The sequence below is a fragment of the Corvus kubaryi genome, unplaced genomic scaffold (assembly GCF_017639235.1).
Source record: "Corvus kubaryi isolate FWS band 111438036 unplaced genomic scaffold, C.kubaryi_AGA036_p1.0 74, whole genome shotgun sequence".
NCBI lineage: Eukaryota > Metazoa > Chordata > Aves > Passeriformes > Corvidae > Corvus > Corvus kubaryi.
This window is the reverse complement of record NW_024582061.1, coordinates 10,041,601-10,065,068: the sequence shown is the minus strand read 5'-3', so window position 1 is coordinate 10,065,068 and position 23,468 is coordinate 10,041,601. Positions and strand designations below refer to the sequence as shown.

The 23,468-nt window shown below is 39.7% G+C and overlaps 1 protein-coding gene across 10 annotated transcripts in view; it reads right to left on the bottom strand.

Moving 5' to 3' along the window:
* Positions 1 to 23,468, bottom strand: part of CAPRIN2 (caprin family member 2) — a 33,277-nt gene that overhangs the window by 7,819 nt on the left and 1,990 nt on the right. For 4 of the 10 annotated variants that reach the window (XM_042050958.1, XM_042050959.1, XM_042050960.1 and 1 more), the window contains exons 3-15: positions 22,223 to 22,285; positions 19,038 to 19,124; positions 16,947 to 17,185; positions 15,646 to 15,728; positions 13,609 to 13,770; positions 13,071 to 13,114; positions 10,886 to 11,731; positions 5,606 to 5,737; positions 5,322 to 5,409; positions 4,824 to 4,879; positions 4,122 to 4,223; positions 2,364 to 2,474; positions 1,579 to 1,731 (exon numbers count right to left, since the gene is read on the bottom strand). In XM_042050958.1, coding sequence (XP_041906892.1) covers positions 1,579 to 1,731; positions 2,364 to 2,474; positions 4,122 to 4,223; positions 4,824 to 4,879; positions 5,322 to 5,409; positions 5,606 to 5,737; positions 10,886 to 11,731; positions 13,071 to 13,114; positions 13,609 to 13,770; positions 15,646 to 15,728; positions 16,947 to 17,185; positions 19,038 to 19,124; positions 22,223 to 22,285 — 2,166 coding nt within the window. The remainder of the gene's footprint in view (positions 1 to 1,578; positions 1,732 to 2,363; positions 2,475 to 4,121; positions 4,224 to 4,823; positions 4,880 to 5,321; positions 5,410 to 5,605; positions 5,738 to 10,885; positions 11,732 to 13,070; positions 13,115 to 13,608; positions 13,771 to 15,645; positions 15,729 to 16,946; positions 17,186 to 19,037; positions 19,125 to 22,222; positions 22,286 to 23,468) is intronic. The other 6 variants (XM_042050964.1, XM_042050965.1, XM_042050966.1 and 3 more) reach the window with 4 other exon arrangements.

The following is a 23,468-nucleotide window of genomic DNA, read 5'->3' as shown; positions in this document are numbered from 1 at the left end:
TTCCTGGCAGCAATGAGAATCTAAGCAATGTAGGGAAGAAGAGAACCCTGCACTGCAAAGTTAAAGATTCCTACCACTACAAGAGGAATGAACATCTTCATGACTTAGTGACAGATGTTTGCCAGGTTTACCCAAAAATCCCAAGAGCAATCTTGGACATTTAACATCTCTGAAAACATGGCATTCGTTCAAGTGAACTTTCAGTGGTATTGTTATGATCAAAGCACTCTGAACACAGACAAGTTCCGACATAACCAGAATGACTGAGACCAAGACTCCATATTTATACCATGACAGACCCTTACCTTATAGACTGGGTCCCCAAAAGACTCTGGATTCCTCAATCATAGCATGCTGCTACTTCTCCACTTTCAGGAGAAAATCACCACCTAGCCACTTCGCATAACTTAAACATATCTAGCTTAGAAAAAAACCCACCTCCCTACCACTTATTTGTAATGTGCATCACAATTCTGTGCCTCTGAGGTAGGTTCTACTTGGACCTCTTCTACAAATACAGAAAACCAAGCAGAAAAAGTCAATGCAGTGATTTTACTACAGACCACAGCAGGATGTCTCAGATGTTTTAGTTGTTGACTCCTGTGATTTGAAAGGCTATTAGCTACCTTCTTCCACCAGCTCCTACCACATATGTCCCCATACTGCAAGACAGAGATTATCCAGCAAGTTGTGAATTGCACTGGTACTTTCATTAAAATGGAGAATGCCTTTGGAGAATCTAAAGCTTGCTTTTGAGGAAAACATTAAATGAATGTTTGTATCATCTTCTGAAGAACGTACCAGAGGAGTAAACAATGTTACCTTCTCTGCAGTTGAACCTAATGAAATGCAGAGCCTTCCTCTGAACCTCTCTAAGCCTGCACTGCAGATTACCAGGAAGTAACAATGTTTGATACTATTTTTTGAGGCCATACACTATTACTGATGCTCATATTTGCAGCAAACATCTCAGACTGTTTGGTCTGTTTCCTGGATATGTACACTGACTGCTTGTTAACAACTTAGGATAATGAGCAACGCCAGTTTTACCAAAAAGACATTTTCCATAATTCCATTGGACTGAGTTTTACCCCACTGAAACAAACACTATAAAAAGCAGCAAGACAAACTCAGGCTTCTGAAAGCATTTTGTCCTAACAGCTATATACTTCAGGATTCCTGTTCTCCAGTGAAGTCTGTTTAATTTGAAATCTTTTCCCAAGAAAACTGTAACATCAAACCTTACTTTAGGGCATAGCTATAAATCTGTTAATTTCAGGCCTGACTTCTCCCTCTTAGTTCCTTGAGGCTACTAAAATATCCTAGTATTAGTGTCTTGGGGACTATACAGAGCAAAACCAGGATCTTTGTTCTTAGCTGATGTGTTTTCCAGGATCTTTGTTCTTAGCTGATGTGTTTTAAGTTCTGAAGGCATTAGAGAACCAGAGGACTAATCTAGGTTTTATTGTTAAAACAAAACGATCTATCGAGTTTGGCACTATTCCAAGAGGAGCCAGTTCCTCAGTGCTAGTCCCAAGTTACATCACTGTCAATTCTTTCTGCGTGTTGCATACTTACAGTCTGCATAGCCTGAAAGGGAGCTGCTGTTATTGTGACAGAGCTGCTGCTTGCTGGAGGAGACTGAAAGCTTTGCGCTGGTGGCACTGATGGCATGGGGGTGCTTGAAGTAGGCAATGGTGACTGTGGCTCACTTGGGAGGGGAATAGTTGCCTGGGGGAAGAACAAATGTAATGAAAGGTCACTTGATAATTATCAGGCAGTAACAGAAGCAGTTAATTTGTTCTAAAGCCTAGCCTGACAGAAGTCAGCAGTTTCTACAGGATGACATTTGGACATAGTAGAGCTACAAAATAGCTTTTGCTTACAATTTCAAATCTTGCTGTGCATCCTCAGCAAACAGTACTTCTATTGCAGTCTCTGCTGATTAAGTGAAATGTGCCTATGAGCTACTATACATACCATTCTTTGGCATAATATCACAATAAAGAGACACTAGGTATTTTTTCCCTACCACGAAGGACACACAGAATGCTTTCTGTTCCATTTATTGATAGAAGATTCTTTGACTAATATTAAAAATTACTTCTCTTTTCTGGAAGAACTTAGGAAATTTAGAGGGTCTGATTTTTTTCCCTTTCCCACTTAATTATGCTTCAGATTAGAAACAATGCTGAGTTGTCCAGACAAAGTATTAACCAGCATTAGGCCTCAGCTGTGCAGATGGCAAAATGAAATGTTGATTTAGAACACCAATATTTTTAGGAATCAGGAGTCAAAAGGACCACATCTAGAGCCTTACCATTTCAGCAACTTAAATATTTACCTTACTTGTGATAGCTCACCTGGGCAATTTCAATCTTTTTAGGTATCAGTGGCTCAGAAATACGTGAACTTGTCTGATATAGAGGCTGGGAAGTGTATTTCTCATTCTCTTGAGAAAGTGATGTTGCTGCCTAGAAGAAGCCATAATGCACCTGCTATTACAAGCAGCACTACAGAGTTCTGGTAAAGCTATGAAACACCAGTGGAAAAGTTGAAACAAATAGATTTTGAAAGACCAGCACAAATACTAAGTCCAAAGCACTAAACAGTCATCTTAACCAAAGCTTCAAGTAATTACCTTTAGAGATCCAAATTTAGATTACTCTTCTTACACAACTGGTTGTACAACTAGCCCTGCAAAGTCAGATCATTTTAAGAACAGTAGATTACTGCAAGCACTTACAGTGAAGCCTGCAACACACACCTGTCTCACTGAATCAAATGGAAAGATAAGTTGAGCTTCTGGTAAGCTCTGTCAAAGAAGGCTTTGCAAAGCCTGCATGTTCTGTAGTTAGCTCACACTTGTAAAGTTTAGGAGTTGCTTAATACTTAAATACAGAGCCTAGGGCTAAAGACTACCAGTCCTGTGCTCACCATGTACACATCACAGTGCCTCAGACAGCACTGGGATGTACTTGCACACCAGGAGGAGCACTGTCACCATGGTGCGTATTCCCTGGTTGTGCTGGAACAAAAACTCATCTACTGCTTTCCCTGGAAAGAAAGACACACTAGACTTCAAGCTGAAGGGACTAGAGATAGGCTGGGCACAAGCAACCCAAATTCCAAACAATAAGTTTGCAAGAAATCTCAGAACATTCTACTAAATCAGATGTTCTACTTTATAGCACAGCACAAGCCTTCTGGATGCATATTGAACAGCAAAATCATTGAATTCTTCTCAGCACAAGGAGTCTCATGGCACTGTAGAAGTGAGAGAAGGTGTCAAGAATTGGGACAGAACTGCTGATTCAAGAGGTAGTAAGACTAATAGCCCTGTCAGAGCATTATATTCAGCTATATAGTATAGTGAGAAATAAAGTAAGTACTACATACACAGTATGCTGGTAACATGTACATCAGCAAAAAAAATGTAAAGAGAACATTTCCCATTATGATCTACATACTCAGTTATAGAGTCCAACAGGAAAGAGCCAGCTGTGTTCTTGAACACAGCAATACAACTCACAAGAGATCTTTAAGACAGTGATCTGCATAAATTGAAACTTCTCAGCTCTAAACACTATTTGAATGTTATTTGAAGATTTAACTGCACATAAATGCAATTAAGCAAAGTTTTAGGTCTTAGCTGAACATAAGGAAGTCAGATTCCCAGTATTTCTTCAGTTAGTGCTTGAGAGAACATCTCAGTCTTCAGGTTACACACAGGTTCTGCTGTTTCATGACAGTACCCATCCCAAATTTATGCAACCTTTGTCATCATTAGAGGGAATATTCTACACTGTACCCAAAGCAAATATTTATGCTGCTCCCATGTTCCCACAAGAATGTGCACCACACTTTTTAGTGAGCATTTTTCATCCCACACCCTTCCTGTGTCAAGGAGCAGACTGTTCACTTTGCATTCATGCAGTACTAGCAAGACTTTTCCACCCATCTTTAAGTATTCCAGATTGCAGGCTATACTACTGCTGCCACTTGCATTCTGTCCCTGTATGTTGTTCAAGTACAGCTACTCAGGAGGGCCCCAGCTCAGCTTTCTGTTAGGGCTGGCTGTCACACAGATCTGAATGCCAGTGAACCCCAGGGTATGGTACCTGTGGTGTCACCAAGTCCTCAGTTTCAGAGCCAGAAAGAGCGTGATCAGCAGATGCTAGGGAAGTGTTTGAACCATGCAGTGCCATGGATGAAGCAGCAGGCTTGCAAGGAGAGAAGACAGAGAGAAGGTTTCGAAAATATTGAACGTAAATGTTTGGTTTCACTAAGACTCACACCCTGAGCACATCCAAGTAAGCCTCACAATAAGGCAGGGACCAAAGTGTTTTGACCAGTTAGTCAGTTTTCTAGGAATTCTCGCTAGTGGCAAGGAAACATTTAAAAGCAAAAGTCACAAGACATGCAAGCACAGTGAGTCAATTTAAGGTTCATTTAACCACAATTACCAAAGCTTGAGACACAATCTTTGGTGTAAGGATCCTGAAAATGGAAACATGCACTACCTAGGAAAGAAACTAGCTGTTCTTCTGCACACAACTACTAGCTATGACCTGAATCTATAGGTAAAATATGCAAGCTATTTCAGCATGTCTTCAACATACTTCAAGAATTTTCAAGCATTTATTGCCCCTTTTCAACCAGAAGAGCAGCCAGCTTTGTCAGCATTTGAGTGATCTTAGACTCACAAGCTATTACCTTGTATGAAATACAAAGCAACTGACAAGAAAAACAACTCAAGTATAAGTCCATGCTGGTAAATAACTTCTATCTGCCTCTTCAGGGCAGCCCTAACTTCAACTTACCTGAAGGGGCTGTTGAAGAAAATCACTCTGACTTGGCAGTTTCTGCTCTTTTGAAGCTGTAAAAGTAGAATGCATTAAGCAACATTTACTTTTAAATTCAAACACTGCATAATAGTTTCAGTGTGCAGTTCTATTATTTTAAAATATTTGGTATGTGAAGATACAAACTATTTTTATCATGTGGACTGCAAATATTTAAACCTAGCATCAGCAAACTACACCCAATTGAAAACTTCAGGTTTTTGGTAAAAGAGGACAGGTATTCAATGATAAAAATATTTTTACCACAGAAGAGATACCCACTTTCCAGATTAAGAAAAAAATTAATAAACTGGGTAACTGAGATCTACAGCCCAAGATCCACCCAGTCTTTTAGCATGGTCTGTTCTTTATAATTAAACAAGCTATCTTCACCAGGCCTACTGATCTACAGCCCAAGCAAACCCTGTTAGTGCTTGCAAAATTTTACATACCATTTACACTTATAGTATCACCTACCTACAGGACTACTTGCTGGAGTAACTGAAGGAGGTTGGGATGAACCAATGGCACTTGGTGAAGCTTTATCAAAATCCAGAATGGACTCCTTTCAAAAAAAGATCACCATTGGGTAGAAAAAAAATTAAAGTCTAGACACAAATGAAACATTCTCACTTGACAAGCTGCTGTTAGCTAATTAGAGGTAAATTCATTCATTCAGTGCCAACACACATTGTCAGCACCGTTCTCCCTAACCCAGTAGGAACTGGAGCTTTGTGCTACAACAGCACAGAAAAACATACTTGCATGAAGTTGTAAGTCCCTTGTATCTGAGTCATCAGATCCTGAAGTTTTTCCCTTCTCAATACTGGATCTTTTGGAAGAGTTGAAGTAGAGCAAAATTCTGCAGCTGGCTGATGTACAGGTTTAGGCACCTAATAAGGAGAAATTATATTAAATCTAATACTGGAAGCAGGACAAGATCCCTTATCCAATACACTTCCAGAGCAACCAAGAGGTGTCAGACACTGTGGGCCAAGGAATTCTGTGCTGTTATTGATATTTCTTGAATCAAGCTTTCGCTTTATCAGAAAAAAGTCATCTTCCTGTTGCTACAACTAGTTAAGCCACATATTTTATAGAATGGTTTGGGTTGGAAGAGAGACTGAAGATTATCTAGTTCCAACCTCCCTGCCATGGGCAGGAACACCTTTCACTAGATTAATTCACTTCAATTTCTTATAGTCTAACGTAAAGTTGACTGCATCTAGCGCAAAATTAGGCACTTGCGTCTAAGGACAGTCACATTTAATTTGAAGGACAGAGCAAACTTAAAAATCAAAGCTGCATCACTCAAGGTTTACTTCCTCCCAAGAGAGCCTACGCCAGTAAGTACAGATCTTTTATTAGGATGGCATTTCCAGACAATCTAAAAACTGCACCTAAGAGATATACTGCAAGCAAGTAACTTGGGATGAGACCAAAGTGTTTCTACTAAAAAGCCAGATGATCTCAATGCACCAGCTCCTGCAGAAAGTATTACATCCAAATTTGGCATAAATATACCTGTGCTCCTACACAACAACCTAACATGGACTTTTGCAGGGCTTTATCACTCCTTGAGTATTTCAGCTGGTTCCTTAAGAGTTCATCCCAACTGGTTCTCACTCCACTTTAAAAGAGGGACATGCTTTGTCGGAGAACAAGTCAGTCTAAGGTAACAGAAAAATTATAATAGTAAGCTCCTTAAGTAGCAGAAGCCCTGCTGTTTAAAGGGTGACAATAATCTTAGACTGTCTAGATAGTCTAACACATCTTTTGAAAGCAGCTCAGAGAAGAGGCAGGCTTGTTAGAAGTATTTTAACCCAATAACTTTTTGTGGTTCTCTAAAGTTTTGCTGTTCTGTGCAACTAGAGGGAGACAAATCTGAAGACATTAAGTTGCATTATTTCAACTGGCCCAAATGTTGAGATAGCAGGAATATATGAAAGCCTTTATTTTCAACACCTGTGTTTCTAACAGGAGGTTACTACTTCAATATATTGTACAGGCATGTTAGTGAGTATTTGCATGAAGTCATTGGAAAATATATAGCAGAAGGCTATTTGTGTTATGACAATTGTCACACTAAATCCATAACAAACTGATGAAGTGCTCTTTGTCCACTTCTAGGACAAGCCTAAGAACACTCCTGCATTTCCTTTTTGACAGTTATCTGAAACTAATCTCTGGCCTTTGCAGAAATTCCAATACCATGCACAGGCAAGAAGCTTACAGCACATGATTAACTTGGGAGGACTCTGTCTCTAGTATCTGTGTGGCCCACATGATAGCTGCTTGATCAGCTGTGAGAAGTTTTACTTCATTCTAGAGTTCAGAGTGCATCTTTGTACAGCTCTATCTTAATTAGAAATTCTGCTGCACAAGCACTACCTTTGACTACCCGTTAAATACAAGTTTATACTGCTATAGCTTCCAATAATGAACAGTAACTAAAGCTTTTAAGGATATTAGTGTAGGAAAAAAGATACAGCTGAATAAAGTTAATCTCAGTGAGTCATAGATTAAGTTACTGGCAATCTGAATCTTTTTGTCCATCACTTTCAGTCCTCACTTGCAAATAGTCTTAATTTTACAGCACTCACTGTCATAGTAAATCCAGTACGCGTCAAACTGATTCATGCTTTTGTTACCCTCTTCCTCCTCACTACCATCTCTACTAAGACACAAGGACACTACCAAACTGGTTCTGTATGTTTGAAAATGGGTAACAGAAGCCTTTCACCTTTAAGTCACCTAACTAGGTCAAGTCTGGCAGGGTCTAAAGCTCTTAAGGTAGTCCACTAACTACATAAGTAAGACTTGTACATTAAACACAAAAAAAAGTTGAAAAAGCCCCAAGAGCACAGAAGCAGAAAAGACTTGTCACTTTTCAAAGTGACATTGCTTCCAAAGATGATAAAATTCCTGTATGCTTCTACAATTTGTCAGAGTTTTTATCTCCTTCCCCAGCTCACACTCTGTGCATTATGTTGGTAGCATTCTTTACTTCAAGAAGTACAAGAATGCAGGGTTACATATATGATATCAGGGCTTTAAACCAGGACTGAAACATTGAGACTTTCCATTCCATAGAAGTTATTTTCTAGTTCATATATATATTAAAATACACCAGCCAGAAGCAGCCTCATATTGATTTGCTGCTTTGCTGGTACCTAGGAGTTCAAAACTACAATACTTAAGTGCAATATAAGATCATATACAGGAAGGTATCAGGAAATTAAAGTATTTCAGTTTTTATGCCTTTTTATAAAGAGATGCTTTGAAGAAGAGCAGGCACTTGACATTTAAGATGATTTTAAACCAAGTTTTCTTTCTAGCCTACTATTGTTTCTGGTAGTCATTAAAAACTAGCAGCAGATTCTGACCTGCTAGTCTGGCTCAGATCAAACCTGTACATGCTAAGATCACTTAACACTAACCTGAATGTTGCTTGAACCACTAGAGTTTAACAGCACTGGTAAATTGAGGGTCTAATTTGTCATAAGAAATGTTTTTGAAACCTAGCTTCAACACTACTTATACATTCAGCAAAAAGTGTCTTGCCTTACATCCAGAGAATTGACTGAAAGTAGAGGTGAAACATCTAGAATTTGTTCTAGGACCCATTAAACCATTGCAAATAAACCAATGACCACTTTGGAATTTGGCTAGTCAGAGTGCCAATATACCAAGGACTCCTGTTAAAGCTGGAATTTTTAGAGACTGAAGGTCTGCTTACATGCACCACTAACATACCACTTCAACCATCTCATTTACTAGTAAAACTTCATTCTGTGAGACAGGACTTCAATTCCTCTTTAGGTTTGTTGGTTATGGAGTACTAAATGAGGTGGAAATACCTAAGCTGTAATCAGTTATTGCCAGCTGTGCCATGTAGATACACAATTAAAATCTGCTTACTACTCAGAGCAGCATTCACAGCACGTGTGAATTAAACGACACACTGGATGACAGCACAAGCCAAACTGTTTTGCTTTCCTGTAGCAGGCCACAAATTCAGCTCTAACCAAGTTTGCTGGTCCACAGATTGCACAAACATTTAAACAGAACAACAGTTAAACAGGTCTGCACATCAGCTCACCCTTCTATCTTCGGCTCAGCTTCTTAGGTATGGCACCTTAAGGTACATTAAGTTAAATAAGCATATTTAAATACCTCAAAACTTAGGTTTTTTTAAAGACCTCAGAGCTCTAACAGTTTCAGCTCAGAGGGCAGCAGCAGTGGCACAAGTCTTTTATCTGACATGCCTACATCCTTGCACAAGAGCATTTATAGATTCTCTCAGAGTTAAACAGACCCAACTATAGCACTGCATTGCCTCTTTTTTATATAAGCAAGTGCAAGAGAAATTGTTATCTGAAGAGCTTAACATGATTTTAATTGGTTTTTTTATGGACCTCAAGTCGAAGATGTCCTTTTTAAAAAGCTGGTTATGGAAACTAGTTATGTTGACAGTACACTGTTCTCTACTCTATTGAATATACTTTTGATACTAGGATTTCTCAATAGCTACTAAGCAAAAATAAAGCCAGCTGATGCTTTCCTATGGTCTATGTAAATCCAAGTTTGAATATTATAAAACACTCTTTGTTTACTTAATTCAGCAATCCCCCTTCAGGGACCTCACATTTAGTTTAATTTTGCCAGTATATGCGCACCTGCACACTACCAGGGAGATTCTGAAGCCGTGTCCAAGTTTCTCCAGATGACTGGAAACCCTTTTTTTACTTGCTGCAGCAAAGTTTTCTCAACCACTTAAGCCATCCATCCATCCCATACAAAAACAAGAGGAAGTATCTTCTCATTAGGAAGCATCTTGCATTTAAGGTAATCTGACACCAGAAATTCCAAGGCACCTTACAAGTGCTTGAGACTATTCTACTACCTAGTTTCAGTTACAGGAATACTGTGCATAGTTGGGTGCACAACACCTATTTGTGCTCAGAGTTACTTAGTGAGGCAACCAGCTTTTCTACTTGTACCACCACCACCACCAGTGGACACAAGATTCTACACAGCTTAGTGTAAAGATGGATCAAGCTGAAACACCATAATCCCATGCTGTTACCCAGTGCTGCATGTTACATACTCTTTTAATCTCGGGTTCAACCTTCTGTTTGCGGTCTCGCCTCTAAGCACAAGAATATCCATTTTTCAGTTAAGTCAAGTTTACTGACAAGATACAAGCTTAATCATTTGCCATGAGTAACATGGGACATACTGATTCCTGCTTTCTTGCAGGAAGATAGTAGTGGTGACAACACTGTGCACAAAGAAGCACTCAATTCCCCATATTTTCTTCCTCAAGTCTACCTTTAGAGTAACGCTTCTCTTAGTGTCTAAGGCAGACATAGCAGAGCTCGGTTACCTGTTTTTACAGTGATCAGCGTTAATGCTACCCAAGCTCAGGTGAGAAAGAAGGTAATGTGCCCAAAGGGTAGCAGCCTGCTCAGCTGTAAGCCATGCAATGGCTTTCATTTTACATTTCTAACACTCTGCTATTGTTAGAGTCCCAGGACAGCAGTATGGTTTACGCATTCATCTGGAAATACATATTTAAGCCCCTGTACAGTTGGTATTGCTTGATCTAGACATTAGATCTCTCTTGAATCAGCAGCTATTTTAATCAAAAGCCTAAAAATTACTGAAGTGTTATTTGCATGCAGCCACAAAGTATTTGATCCCTGGATGAGTCATACCTGCTTTGTACTGCTAACAGTGGACAGGGCCAATAGCTACAGATGAACCAAGTTAATTCTTCTGTCTTATGCATAAAGCAGTTATTCAAGGTTCAAACACAGCAATACTTTGCTGATGTAAAAAACAAAGCAGACCATCTTGCTATTCAAATATAAACTTTATCTGCCAGAAGTATTTCCCCCAAGAAAGAATGAAATGGGAGTCTAAATATTGGCCTACAAAATACACCTTATACACCTCTGCTTGGTGTAGAGGTGGCTTTATTCCAATACACTAATGTCAAAAGCTTATGACAGATAATACTACATATGCCAACTCACTTCTTTGGGTTCCATATCAAACTTCTTTGGCCCCATCTGTTCCTTTGGCCCCATACTGGCAGCTGCCCAGGACTTCGGAGGGTTCTGTAACTGCGGTGATGACACTTGCTGCTGCCTGTCAGCTTTTTCCCAAGCCTCTCGAGTCTCCTGCTTCTTTTGTTCTGGCTCCTCCCTAACATGTGCAGCCCAAGCCTTCACAGGCTCCTGCTTCTTTTGCTCTGGCTCTTCCCTAACAGGCACTTCCCATGTTTTCATAGGGTCTGGCTTCTTTTGTTCTGGTTGCTCCCTAGTTTGGGTTACCCAAGGTTTTGGAGATTCCCGCTTTTCTTCTGGTTCTTCCTTAACTTTGGTTACCCAAGGTTTTGAGGACTCCTGCTTTTTCTGCTCCTGCTCTTCCCTAACTTTTGTTACCCATGGCTTAGGTGATTCCTGTTTCTTCTGGTCCTGCTCTTCCCTAACCTTTGCTACCCAGGGTTTGGGAGACTCCTGCTCCTCTCGGACACGTGCTACCCATGCCTTTGGAGCTTCCAGCTTCTTCTGTTGTTCCTCCTCCCCACGGGTCTCCCAGGGCTTTGCAGACTCACGCTTCTGTTCCTCCTCTTTAGCACGAGCTTCCCAAGGCTTTGGAGAATCTGGTCTTTTTAGTTCTTGCTGTCTAACACGAGCTTCCCAAGGCTTTAAGATCTCTTGTTTCTGCTTCTCTTCCTGCTCTTCAATATCAACAAGCATCTCCCAGGACTTTGGAGGTTCTTGCTTTCTAGCACACTCGGCTTCCCAAGATCTGGGCTCTTCTGGCTTCTTCTTGACAGAGTATTCTGCCTCAGGCAAATAACGCCTGTTGAGAAACTATATAGACCAAAGAAACTTAATGGCTCCCAAGAATACATTTTGCTACTACAGTTCAGGTCAGTTAAATTAGGTCACCCAGCTACTGAAAACTGCTGACTAAAAGCAGAGCCTAGACAGTCTAAGCACTAGTCATAGAAACCGTGTGGACAGCCATGGCTTTATCCTGCAACACTGCAGACTAGCTTTGCTTGGCATGCCACAGAGAAACAGGGAACAGTACTGAACAGCACAAGTAAAACCCAGCTGAATGAATCTACTGCCCTTATCCTCAGTGCTACCTGATGCTCCTAGACAGTGACAATACTATATTTAATTGTGATTTTTATAAAGGTAGCTCTCCTTCTAAGCACCTACAAAGCCTTGGTACTATATTAGACATTCTGCTAAGTGCCCCAAAATATTAGACCCAGTAACCAAGTATAACCCTCATTCTTAGTGGAGTTTTAATACTAAAATGTCACCATATTCTCAGATTTAGTACCACTGGACTTCAACTGCAGGCTGTTTAGTGTCAGTAAGTCTGAGAGTTCAATGATGATGTCTTAAGTTTTTCTAAGTTACCACTTTGTCATGAACAGGAAATAAATACATGAAGTAAAGAATGTACAAGGCTCACTGGCTGAGATCTTTTTTCTGACTAGACATCAGATGAGTGTTAGGTAACAGTGCTACCAGTAAGTTACAAAGACTTGTTCTAGAGTACACCCTCTAGTGGGACACCTTGGAAACAAGGATTCAGCATTTTAAGAACCAGTATTTCCACTTGGAAGAAAGACACCCTTCCCCACCTTTTGAACCAGGTCTAATGATTTCTATGCTACTGACAGTCAAAGCTTGAGTACGGGAGTCTGAAGAGCTGCTGAAACAGGTCTACACAACCTGTGCACACAAGTCTGTCTTGGGTTTCCTACCTTCCTGACAAATCAGAGTAAGACCAGCATCATTCTCAACCCCACCAATATCAAGCCTACTGCAACAAGCTTAGCTTTTATGGAAAGCTTTAGTAGATGTGTATTTTCTCTATTCCACAGTACACAAAAGATCAGTGTTTCCACCCTAAAGGCTGATGCTTTGTTTTATTCAGGAAAGTGCCAGAGCATTAAAGTACTATACTGCTTCATATAATCCTGATCCATTTATCCCAAAATATCCCAGATGCCATAAATTTGGGGTTACAAATGGAAGTGTAAGCAAGTCTTTAACACTTCCTACATCCAGCAACACCTAGATTGCTGTTCAGACTCCCTTTTTAAGTTTAAAAAAGGGCTGCAAAAGAGCATTTGTGTCTGATAAATCACAATACTAAAGGCAAGCAATTAACAGTAGAGTATCTTACCTCCTGTGGCTGTATTTCAGACTTCATAAGCTCCATAATGGATTCTAGAGAAAGGATGTTAATTTGTTTCAACTGATCAAATGCAGAAAGGCAGATCAAACAGTAGCAACTCCTTAAATCTATTTTAAATAGTAGTACCAGTTGCTAAACCAGATATTCTGAAAGCTGAGCTTGCCATTCTATTTGTAGACAAGCTTTTACTTTATGACTAGCTTTTACAGTTTCAGTAGTTTAAACAAGAAACATTTTATAGTCTTCATAATTTTGTTATCCTAATATGTAACATTCCCTACACACCAGACAGTTCCCACATCTTCAACTTGCTCAGAGGGCAATAGCATTGTATTGTTATGAATTAATGTTCTTTCTACATTATTAGCTAGAATAGGGTTGCAAGCCCTGCAGGTTCCATTTCAGTTACTACCTTGCAAGTAAGCAACAGCACAGCATCAGATTTAGCGCCAAGCTATGCACAGTCAGTGCTCAGTTTGAGCCCTTCCCAACACTGATATAAAAGTTGAACCCCGAAATATTCCACCTGGTTCTTTGACAGGCTCTCCTTTTGACATCTGTCTTGTTTTCTCAGGTTTTCTATTTACTTCTTCCAATTCTTTTACTGGCACAGTGGTGCGAGGAGTCGGAATACTTTCAAAGTAGCCAGAGTCTAGAAGTTTGGATAACAGGTCCTTCATGTGTTTATCTAAAGAGTAAAAGTCCATAAAGTTAAAATAGGAAAACCTGAAATTAAGGGGTATTCAAATTACTGATTAAGACTTGGTACTTCCTCCCTTTATATGAACTGCAGTTTCTCACATCTTATCAAGCTATAGCAATAAAATGTTTTAGTAAAGGAAATCATTTATTAGACTGCTTAATTTAATGTAGTTGAAAACATCTTTGCAATCCCAGGGCAAGACTGCAGCTTGTGTTTAAATGTCCACAAGGTAAACACTGAGCCACCTGGTCTCCCACATGCTTAGAAAGGGCTTTGTTTACCATGTATAAAGCTAGCCAGCATCAATACTAAAATTAGGTGAGACTGCAACAGAGGTAAAGCTAAACAGTCACAATGGAATTACTCTACAAGACCCTCTTGCTGGTAACAGGACGGTGTCTCAGAAGGAAAAGTTAAGAACTACAGAAACAAGCAAGGGAAATGCAAGGGACTGTTCGCAGACTGAACTAACTCCTCTGAAGCTGGAAAAGATTCAAAGCTGACATGGTTGAACAAAAGCTTATCTGTGTACTCTCAGGACTCTGAGAAGCACTGTCCAGTTTGCTCCTCTGTGCAAACAAGAGACAGCAGCTTAGAGTAGAGAGTAAGACCTCAGAAGTAACAGCGATTCTAGAAATTGTTTCAGAGGAGCTGGAAACAGGGCAGCCTTGAGAACAGGAGGAACATTCAGTGAAAGATCACTCCTACTAGTGACAACCACACAAACAAGAATTGTAGCTAGAATTTAATATGGCTATAAAAAAACCTGTCTTCCAAGGCAATGAACAATAAAACAACCTAACAGCTTTATCTGAAGTCTAGCTTGCATAGAAAGGGATGCAAGACTGACACCAAAGGGGTAGAGGTACTAATAATCTATTCATGTCAACAGATACAAGGCTAAGGTTACCAGCCTGCAGCAATACAAGCTTGCAGCTTGTCCAGAACTACATGGAAAGATTTAACACCTAGTTTTCAGTTCAGCTACCCATATGTGGAAGTTAGACAGGGCACTCTAATGCTCTGGTCTAACAGTTTCAGCACTGTTGTCAGTAACAAATGAAAGATTCCTGCCACACAGCTGCTACAAGATCAGCATAAACACAATAAGCAAGGGCTGTTTGCAATAGGAAAGACACTACAACTCAATTAAGGACAGTTTCCTCACAAACAAGTTGTAAATAGGAACACAATGTGTATGTTGGCTTACAACCAGGGATTTTGGAACTATGCCACAGAGTCCCACAGATTTTGGTATGCTTGAAAAGTAAGGACACTTGCATTACATCAAAGAAAGACAGAGAGACTGCACTGTGCATGATGAGAGATCCCAGAAAGTTCTATTAATGACTACCCTTTTCCTTAGTGTGGAATCCTGCACTGTAGGGAGACAACAGGTATGAGTCTAAAACTCCAACAAAGAAAGCAGACTCTTCAATGCCGTGGGACCTTCAGCCCAGGGCCAATGAAGCTTTGTAATACATCAGTGTACCCAACTAAGCATTTCGTGGCTGGGTACTGTTCTAAGCTTAACCCATTTGCACATAACCATACAAAAACCTTCCCACTGTTCTGTAAGGTATTCATGCATCAGGTTTTGAATTGCTACCATCATTATTCCTCAAAAATATGCTAGTACACTGGTAGAAGAGCAAGTCTTGACTGGAAAACAAAAGCATGTGGCATTGTGATTGACCTGTACTTAACTGAACTAGGAACAGCTATTCATCCTTGTATAATCAAGATACGCACATCTCTTGAAAGTGTTTAAGCCTTCCATGTGTATCCACTGGTTTTAAGATATTTAACAAGCACACAAATTTTAGAACTGTAAGTTATTTCTCTAGATGAGACACTCACATGTTGTTCCAACCACAGGTTTCTCACTTCCTTCTAGAAGGTCCCAGAAGTAGAGAGATGATTGTTCCATCTGGTCTTCAACACTAAAACAAATGACAGTTTTACCAGGTAGAATCATAGCCAAGATCAAGTGCTGCACTATCCCAATACCCCCCATTTTATGACATTGACTAATGTCCACCCTTCCAAACCAAGGCTGCATACACCAAGTGAATGCAAGCCCTGAGATCACTGGAAGCAATTTACCTCTGTCTGCACAGGATTTAACCTAGCAAACCTAATTTCTTTTGCTGGTCAATATAAAGATCCTAAGCACTGCCCCACAAGACCATATGGCTGAACTTCATTCCAAGCCAGGATTCCCGAACAGGGCAACAATTGCTGTTTAATCAGCTGGTCACAATTACTGGATGAACACACACAGGTGACAACAGCTGCCATTCTCAGTAACTAGCAGCTACTGGAAAACTTTGCCATAGGTCCAAGATCCACCTCCTCCAGAAGACCAAATTTGCAGTCCACTGCAATGAAACACAGTATCCCAAAGGAAAGGATTATGCTTCTTGTAGAAGTAATACCATAAGAGTAACCTAGAAACAACGTTACTTCATTGGGATGAGACACTCCTGTTGTGTAGCTTTTTATTAGCAGCTGTTCTTTGGAAGTTAACTAAAGAACGAAGATTAGGCAATTCTAGTGTATGACAAGTGACTAGAATTTTGAGGCACTTAAAGAATTAGCCCATATTCAAACATGACTTAGGGATAAAGGGTTTCAGCTTACCATATAATAACTACTTATTCCATATTCCAATACAATTCTTACTGCACTACCTTACCAGACAGGCTGTCACACTAAGAATGAGCCATCGCAGCCCCAGAGCAGTGCCACATGAGCACTGATGCTGACATTACCTCTGTTGACAACCAGGTAACATGCATGACATTTAGTGCTGAGGTATCAAAAACTTCCAGCAATTTTTTAAAACCACTTCGAAGCTAACAGCAAGAGCACCTCAGTAGCACCATCTTACATTCCTTTGGAATAAAGATGCACATCTGAATCATCAATGTAAATGGAATACAGAAGAGTTCTGATTTTACTGCACTTTTTTCACTTCATGAACAGTGAGACCTCAGGGAAGCAGCACATCCCCAGCCTCCCTGCTCAGGATGGTATTGGATTGAAGAGAATTTTAATTAATGTACCAAAACACAGTATTTAAAGACATGGCAGTGCCAAACAAGACATTTAGCACAATGAATGAAGCATACTAATTAGACAAAACCCCCTGAACTTACCTCAAGTTCTCATTTCTTTCTGGACACGTCAGTTTTGCAAATCTTATGAGGTAGTCTAGTTCTTTAGAAGGCAAGTATATTGCACCATTCACACCACCTTTGAAATCTTTCTGAACATGCTCTTGAGTGAAGTTCTGCAGCACATACTGGACTTGAAGTATTGTACGCAGCTTTTTCTTCTCTGCTTCAAGCTTCAGTAGACTCTCTCTCCGCTGAGCCTTCTTCTGTGCTTTCAGCAGCTATTTTAATGCACAAATTCAACAATTAAACACAATTTAGTGTGTTTAATCCTGTTTAGTAACAAAATTCTAGGATAAAACATTGAGTTCTAGTATTGGTTATCCTACAATGAAGAAACCAACTACTAATTTTGGTTAGACAACAGAAGCTCCTAACTCTTCAGATATCCAGAATCTTTTAAGCTCTTCCTTTGGAAGAGCTCCCCATTTATCTACTAATTCTCTACACATCTAACTTTCAGTTGTTTTATTGTAACAGCTTTTAAAGAAATGGATAGAATTGATACCAGTGCACAAATCCAAACCCAGCTGACCTTTAACATTTACCACAAAGTTAGAGATGCAGAAATTGTCTCAACTTCCTCCTAGTAAGACAACTACTCTTCACTTTTAAATACTCCAGCTTAAAGGATACAGCAGAACCCAACAATTATTTCTGTTGGCAGAAGACTGAATTCTCATTAAATAAGCAACACCAGGAGTTATAGAACACATACAGAATACGCATTCAAGTTTCTCATCATGCATTAATACAACTACCCAGCAGAAGCTATCCAAGTAACTGCAGAATTTAAAATGCCTCAATATGTGTCAAGATCTATGATTTTTTTTCCCTACAAGACACTGCAAAGGATGCAAGGATGCTGTTGCCAGAATGGCCCCTAGTGTTCCAGTAATGGCTATTGGCTGTAGAATCCATACCAGCAGAAGCAGAGCCAAGTTAAAAACAAGGTGGGTTAGCCTTTAAATGCACCACAAGTCCAAGAACAAACATGAACCGGTAGAAGTTAATGCTGGATTACAAAAAACACCTGCTCAAAGATACACTGGGTCACCAGGTACCAGTCCTTCAGCATTCTGTAGGAGGCAGAGAAATAATGCCAGAGCAGTGACTAATCATGTTTAGCATCCCTACCACTACCTTGGATCAAAGCTTCCATAAGTGTAGAATTTGCTTGAGCCAAGAGACCAGTTTCTCCAAAGACAAAACAGTTGCTTACATAAAAATAATGTACATAGTGCTTTAAATCCTGAACAAAGACCTAAATAAAGCCCTAAATCTGTGACTCGCCACAATTAGAAACAGCTACAGCAGATTAAGTAGCAAACTCCACAAGCTTCAGTTAAATTTCACTGAGGGATGTACTTCTCATCAAAGCCAAAGTGATTTAACACCAGCACTTTCCCTCACCAGAAACATTAAAAATTCACTTGGGAAGGGATCTTGGAACATTGTCTAGCCAGGCCTCCAGAAAGGCTACACTGAATCAAGACCAGATTGCTTGGAGCTTTGCGCAGTCAGGTGCTGAAGAAATCCAAGGACAGATTTTACCACTTCCCTAGGCAGCCTGCTTCTAATGCTTAATCATCCACCGAGTGACCATTTCCTCTTACCTGGTTGGAGTCTAATTACTGATCATTGCTTCTCCTACCACATCTCTCAGCAAAAGTCCCACCTCCACCCTTTCAGTATTTGGGATCGGAAGGATAATAGTGCATCTCCTGGCAAGCCTTCACTTCACCAGGCCCAACAAGCCCAGTTGTTCCAGGCTCTCCTCACAGGTCTCATTTTCCAGGCCCCAGCCATTCAGAGACCCACCACTGGAGTCACTGAAGCTCGTCCACCCTTTGCCTACCAAGTGGTCAGAAACAGACAACTGGTTAACAAGTACCAATAATCAGTTCTCCTTAATCTATTGCTCCTCAGTTTCTGCATAGGCTTCACTACTCCAGAGATACAAGACAGGAACTTCTTAGTATGGGGTGTACTGGAATAGAAGTGTAGCCATTAAAGAAGCAGCACAAATTTTAAAGGTACCTCCTGTCAATACAGAGACAAACAGTTACTTACATCTTGGCTAAGTCCTGAAAAAGTCTTCTGAAGCTCCTTGGCAAATTCCAGGTTGTGCACTACTTCATCATATTTCTCTACTGCCTCCTACAAAGCAATAGATAAAAACTTGTTTTTCACACTTAAGACTACTCATTGCACTCAATTGGCTCGTACTTAAATTCTCATTGTGAAGCAGTCATTTAGTGTGTCCTTTTCTGAAATTGTAGCTTTTTAAAGATACTATGTCTGTAGCTGGTACTTTAACTTTAGTTGCAAATACCAGTCACCCATAACTGTCTCTGATGCAGCTCAAAGCCAGCTCACACCACCAGACAGATATCCTACAAGTTTGCCTATATAGGTCTTGGCAATCAGAGGCAAAGAGCTACTTAAAATCAGTCTGAGAGCCTGGAAGGAATACAGGAGAAGTTCAGCACAGATCTTCTACCCTCATGCTTAACTGAATGCCTTTACAGAAAATTTGTACAAACTTCAGAAATATACAAGGCAAGTCATACCTCCAGAAAAAAGTCTTTCCAATTTAGTTTCCACAAAAGAAGCCACATTCTTGTCTTCATAAATGGCTTTAACCAGTATTTTACTGGCTAGTATTCAAAAAGACTAATTGCAGTAGATTATTAATTGCATTTTAATGAATCAGTTAATTTCTCTAAGTTCCCTTGACAGCTCTGAAGACAGAAAAATGCTGTAGTTCAGACATGCTGCCCGTATCTTCATACCACAAGGCATGCCTGGGAAGTAACAAGTTTAATTCCAGTTGTTCACGTGTGCTTTACACTCAGTTTGGTTTATGCTCCTGACATGATATCACAGGTTTCTCTAGAAGAGGCCCATTAGTCCAATATAAAGCTCTTTCACAGCAGTGTTAGTGTTAAGCATTTCATCAGTGCACTGACAAAAGCTTAATCTACTGTTCCAATAAGACTTGGGACATCTGCAAATTCCATGTGTTCCTAAGCAACTGGAAAACAAGTTATATGTTCATTTGTTCAGTTTGACTGCTCAGTTACTTTTATTCACTTGTTTGTGCTATACTAGACACTACCAGGACTAAATGCCACTCAAAGTGCAAGCACTCACCTGGTAGTTTAAGTTGTCTTCACACAATTCACCAAGCAGCTTTGAAGTACTATTTAGCAATTCACCTAACACTTGAGAGAATGACTTCTAAGGCTCTAGAGCCACACATTTGAGGAAGACTCACAATTAACACCAACAGTTTACCAGTCAGGTTACAATAATTGTGCTTTTAACAACAAATTGCAGAGTAAAACTCCCTACCTGAAAACATCAAGAACAGCTACCCCTGCTCTCCTGACAAGCTGTAACTCAGCCCACAGGAAAGCAATAGCTTTCTTCTGTCACACCTGTTATTAACATTCATTAACAGCATGTTGGAAGAACAGTACTGAGGAAAATCTGCTCAGCTTGCAAAAGAGCACAATACTGCCAGTAAGAGCATTTAACTTGCTGGAAGCTCCTCATTTTTGAAACAAATGTTTCCTAAAGCAAGGCTAGTGCACACATTAGGTCTGGCAGGCATGCACCATGAGTAATTACAGCTTAATCCAAATTGCTTGCAAAACTAGCTCGTCACCAGACATGCACTTCTTCCTCTGTGTGAGAAAATAAAAACTATAGATAACATCAAGCTGTATTAGAGCACCACTGTGTTACAGGCAGTTGGTTTCTTTAGCTTTTAAGATCTATTAAGCTCTACTCCAGCTTCAGTTTGTATACACACCACAGACTTGCATCTGAAAGTTACAAATGCAGTATTTCTGCATCTTCACCACTGAAACAGGGGACTTCACTATTAAATATTGAGCATATATGTGCTTCTACAATAGTCACCTGGACCATCTGACTACCACTTGTCAGTTCACTATGAAGACTAAATCTAATTCTTCATTTTGGTAGCCTAAGAAAACCCAGAAACTGGGAAAAAGATACTAAAATTTAAAAAGTGAAGCCCAGCTAGGAATACTAAAATCCAGTAACCAAGTTAATGCCATTTTCCAAACACTTTCACCTAACAGCTTGTTGCAGTCCAGGGTATATACTGAAGTAGTCCATATATTTAAGACTATTCCAACTTACAGAACATTGTTCAATAGTCTCACTGTTCATGGCAGCAAACAGATTGTAAAGAACACCTATGATCTAAACACAAAAGTTTCTTGCCCACCTGATTCCAGATTGAGTTGAGAGGAATTGAAAGGTCATCAACCTACTTCAAACTACCAGATTTAATTCATTTACTTTTGCACTTGAAATGGAAAGAGATCACATCGGATTTTGCAGTTAAGCACTAAATGATGATTTACTCCAACAGGTTGACTCTACTTCTAAGAAAGTACCATTTTCCCATCTTATCCCATTTATGTCTAACTCTTTTACAAATGATTCACAGTAAGAAAATAGAATTTGTGTTCTCAGACTGCTGCACTGTGATAAAGTTAGCAATCAATAACATTTTTCCAGCTGGTTCATTAGCAGGATCAGCACTATCACTGAAGTGTCAGTAGTCCTCATCAGACAATTACTCTTTAGCAAGTGTCCACCACCTTTTAAAAATGTGACTCCTAGATTACTAGAGCAATAAACTCTTTGAATTATGACACTGCTACTCAGATCTGTTAAAACTTTCAAGTTACAGAAACTTGGCTTCAGATCTAGAATCCATTCCAGCCCAAGACAAAAAAAAAAAAAGCCAGCACTGTCAGTTATATTAACAGCTACTTGTAACCAACAGCACTGCGCAGATAACAGGCAATTTCAAGTAATAGCTGCTAATGAAGAAATCAGGAAGATTAATTAGCCACCTCAGAATTCTTGAGGCTTGGGTTCTAACACTGCACTGCCACATAGGTTAGCTGCACACAGACACCTCATTAAGAAACAGGTGCAGGAGCACTGAAGCTGAAAGTATACAGATCAAAGATAAACAGGGACCTTCTATTACTTCAGGAAACATGAAGGTTAAAACAGAAGATGGAGCTTGTAGGCTCAACATCAGCCTGATTACCAATAATTTGTTAATTTGATTTTGTGAAAAATACCTTTACAAGCCTGTAGGCACTGCTTCTGTAAAAAAACACCCTCATCTCCTTCACCAACCCATCCCTCCTGACACATCAGAAGGTTTTGAGGCCCTCCACTCTTGCTTAAAGCAAGCTTACCAACTGGTCTTGATTGAGGGCTTCTCCCTTCTTCAGCCGATCTTTGTAATCTTCCAGTTTGAGCTGCAGAAAATTCAAAGTAAACATTATACAGAAAACAATATAAAAATTAAATAAGGGGTATGAGTGAAATACTGTAACATTGAATAGAAAATCTCCTACTTCCTCTTTTTCCTGGAGGAAGGAACACAAAGTTTTGCTATACCTTTGATTTGGCAATTTCAGTCTGCAGGACTGTCTACTTCCTTTCCCTACCGCTGATCTTTCAGTTCTTACTTGCTACTTTTGTTTCATGTAAGAACTGCTAATGCGTTGATCCAAGTTCTTTAAGGGGCTCCAAATACATCCAGAGTCCTTGTTGAAGTTAGGCTTGTATAGCTTTTCCAAGTCAATGCTGGAATTTAGTTTTATTATCCTTGAATAATCCTCGCTATATCTTTCCAAAATTTGGCTTCAGTTACATCACAAACTTGTAGCCCTGTTCCCTAAGAAAGTGGACATGTATATTCAGGGAAGAAATAAATCTATTTCCAACATACCAAAACAGTCTAAGTGCTGATGTAAACAATACAAGACTAAGCTATTTGGTACTGCAAACTTCTTTAGGGAAAAGAAAGGTTGACTTCACTGCCATGAAGTAAATACTATTCCATTTGTGTCTCTAGAGCTTCACTGACACAGCACTTATAGGAGCACAGGACTAGGAATACTTTCTACTCCTTTTAGTGAGTCACACTTTTATTTGCTGATAAAGCCATAATATCATTCACATGAAAATCAAAGGTACCAGAGAAATTCACAACAAGAAGCTTCCTTGGACAGAATTAGAATACAATACAAAGTTGTTTAATCACACAAAGAAAACATGCTTGTCTGATGTTATTCAAAATTACAGCATGATGCATGACATGAGACAGCAGTAATACTGCATCTCCTGCAGGAGGATCAAGTCCCCTAAGCACATGGCCAGATGTCTGATCTACTCTCTCCCCTTGCCTTCAGACATAACTAAAAGCTTTCCAGACATTTAGAGTAGCACAACATAGTCATACAATTGCTTTACTTGTAATCCTGATCCAGCACTGAAAGCAACAGCACCATTATTTCTTTTATCCTACAGAAAATAACATTCTCTCAATTAAAAACCAAGCACAAAGCCTTCTAGTCACCTGCCAATCAACTGAAAAGCCTTAGAACACTGAAGTCTGACTAGCCACAGCCACAATGTTTTAGGTGTATCATTATC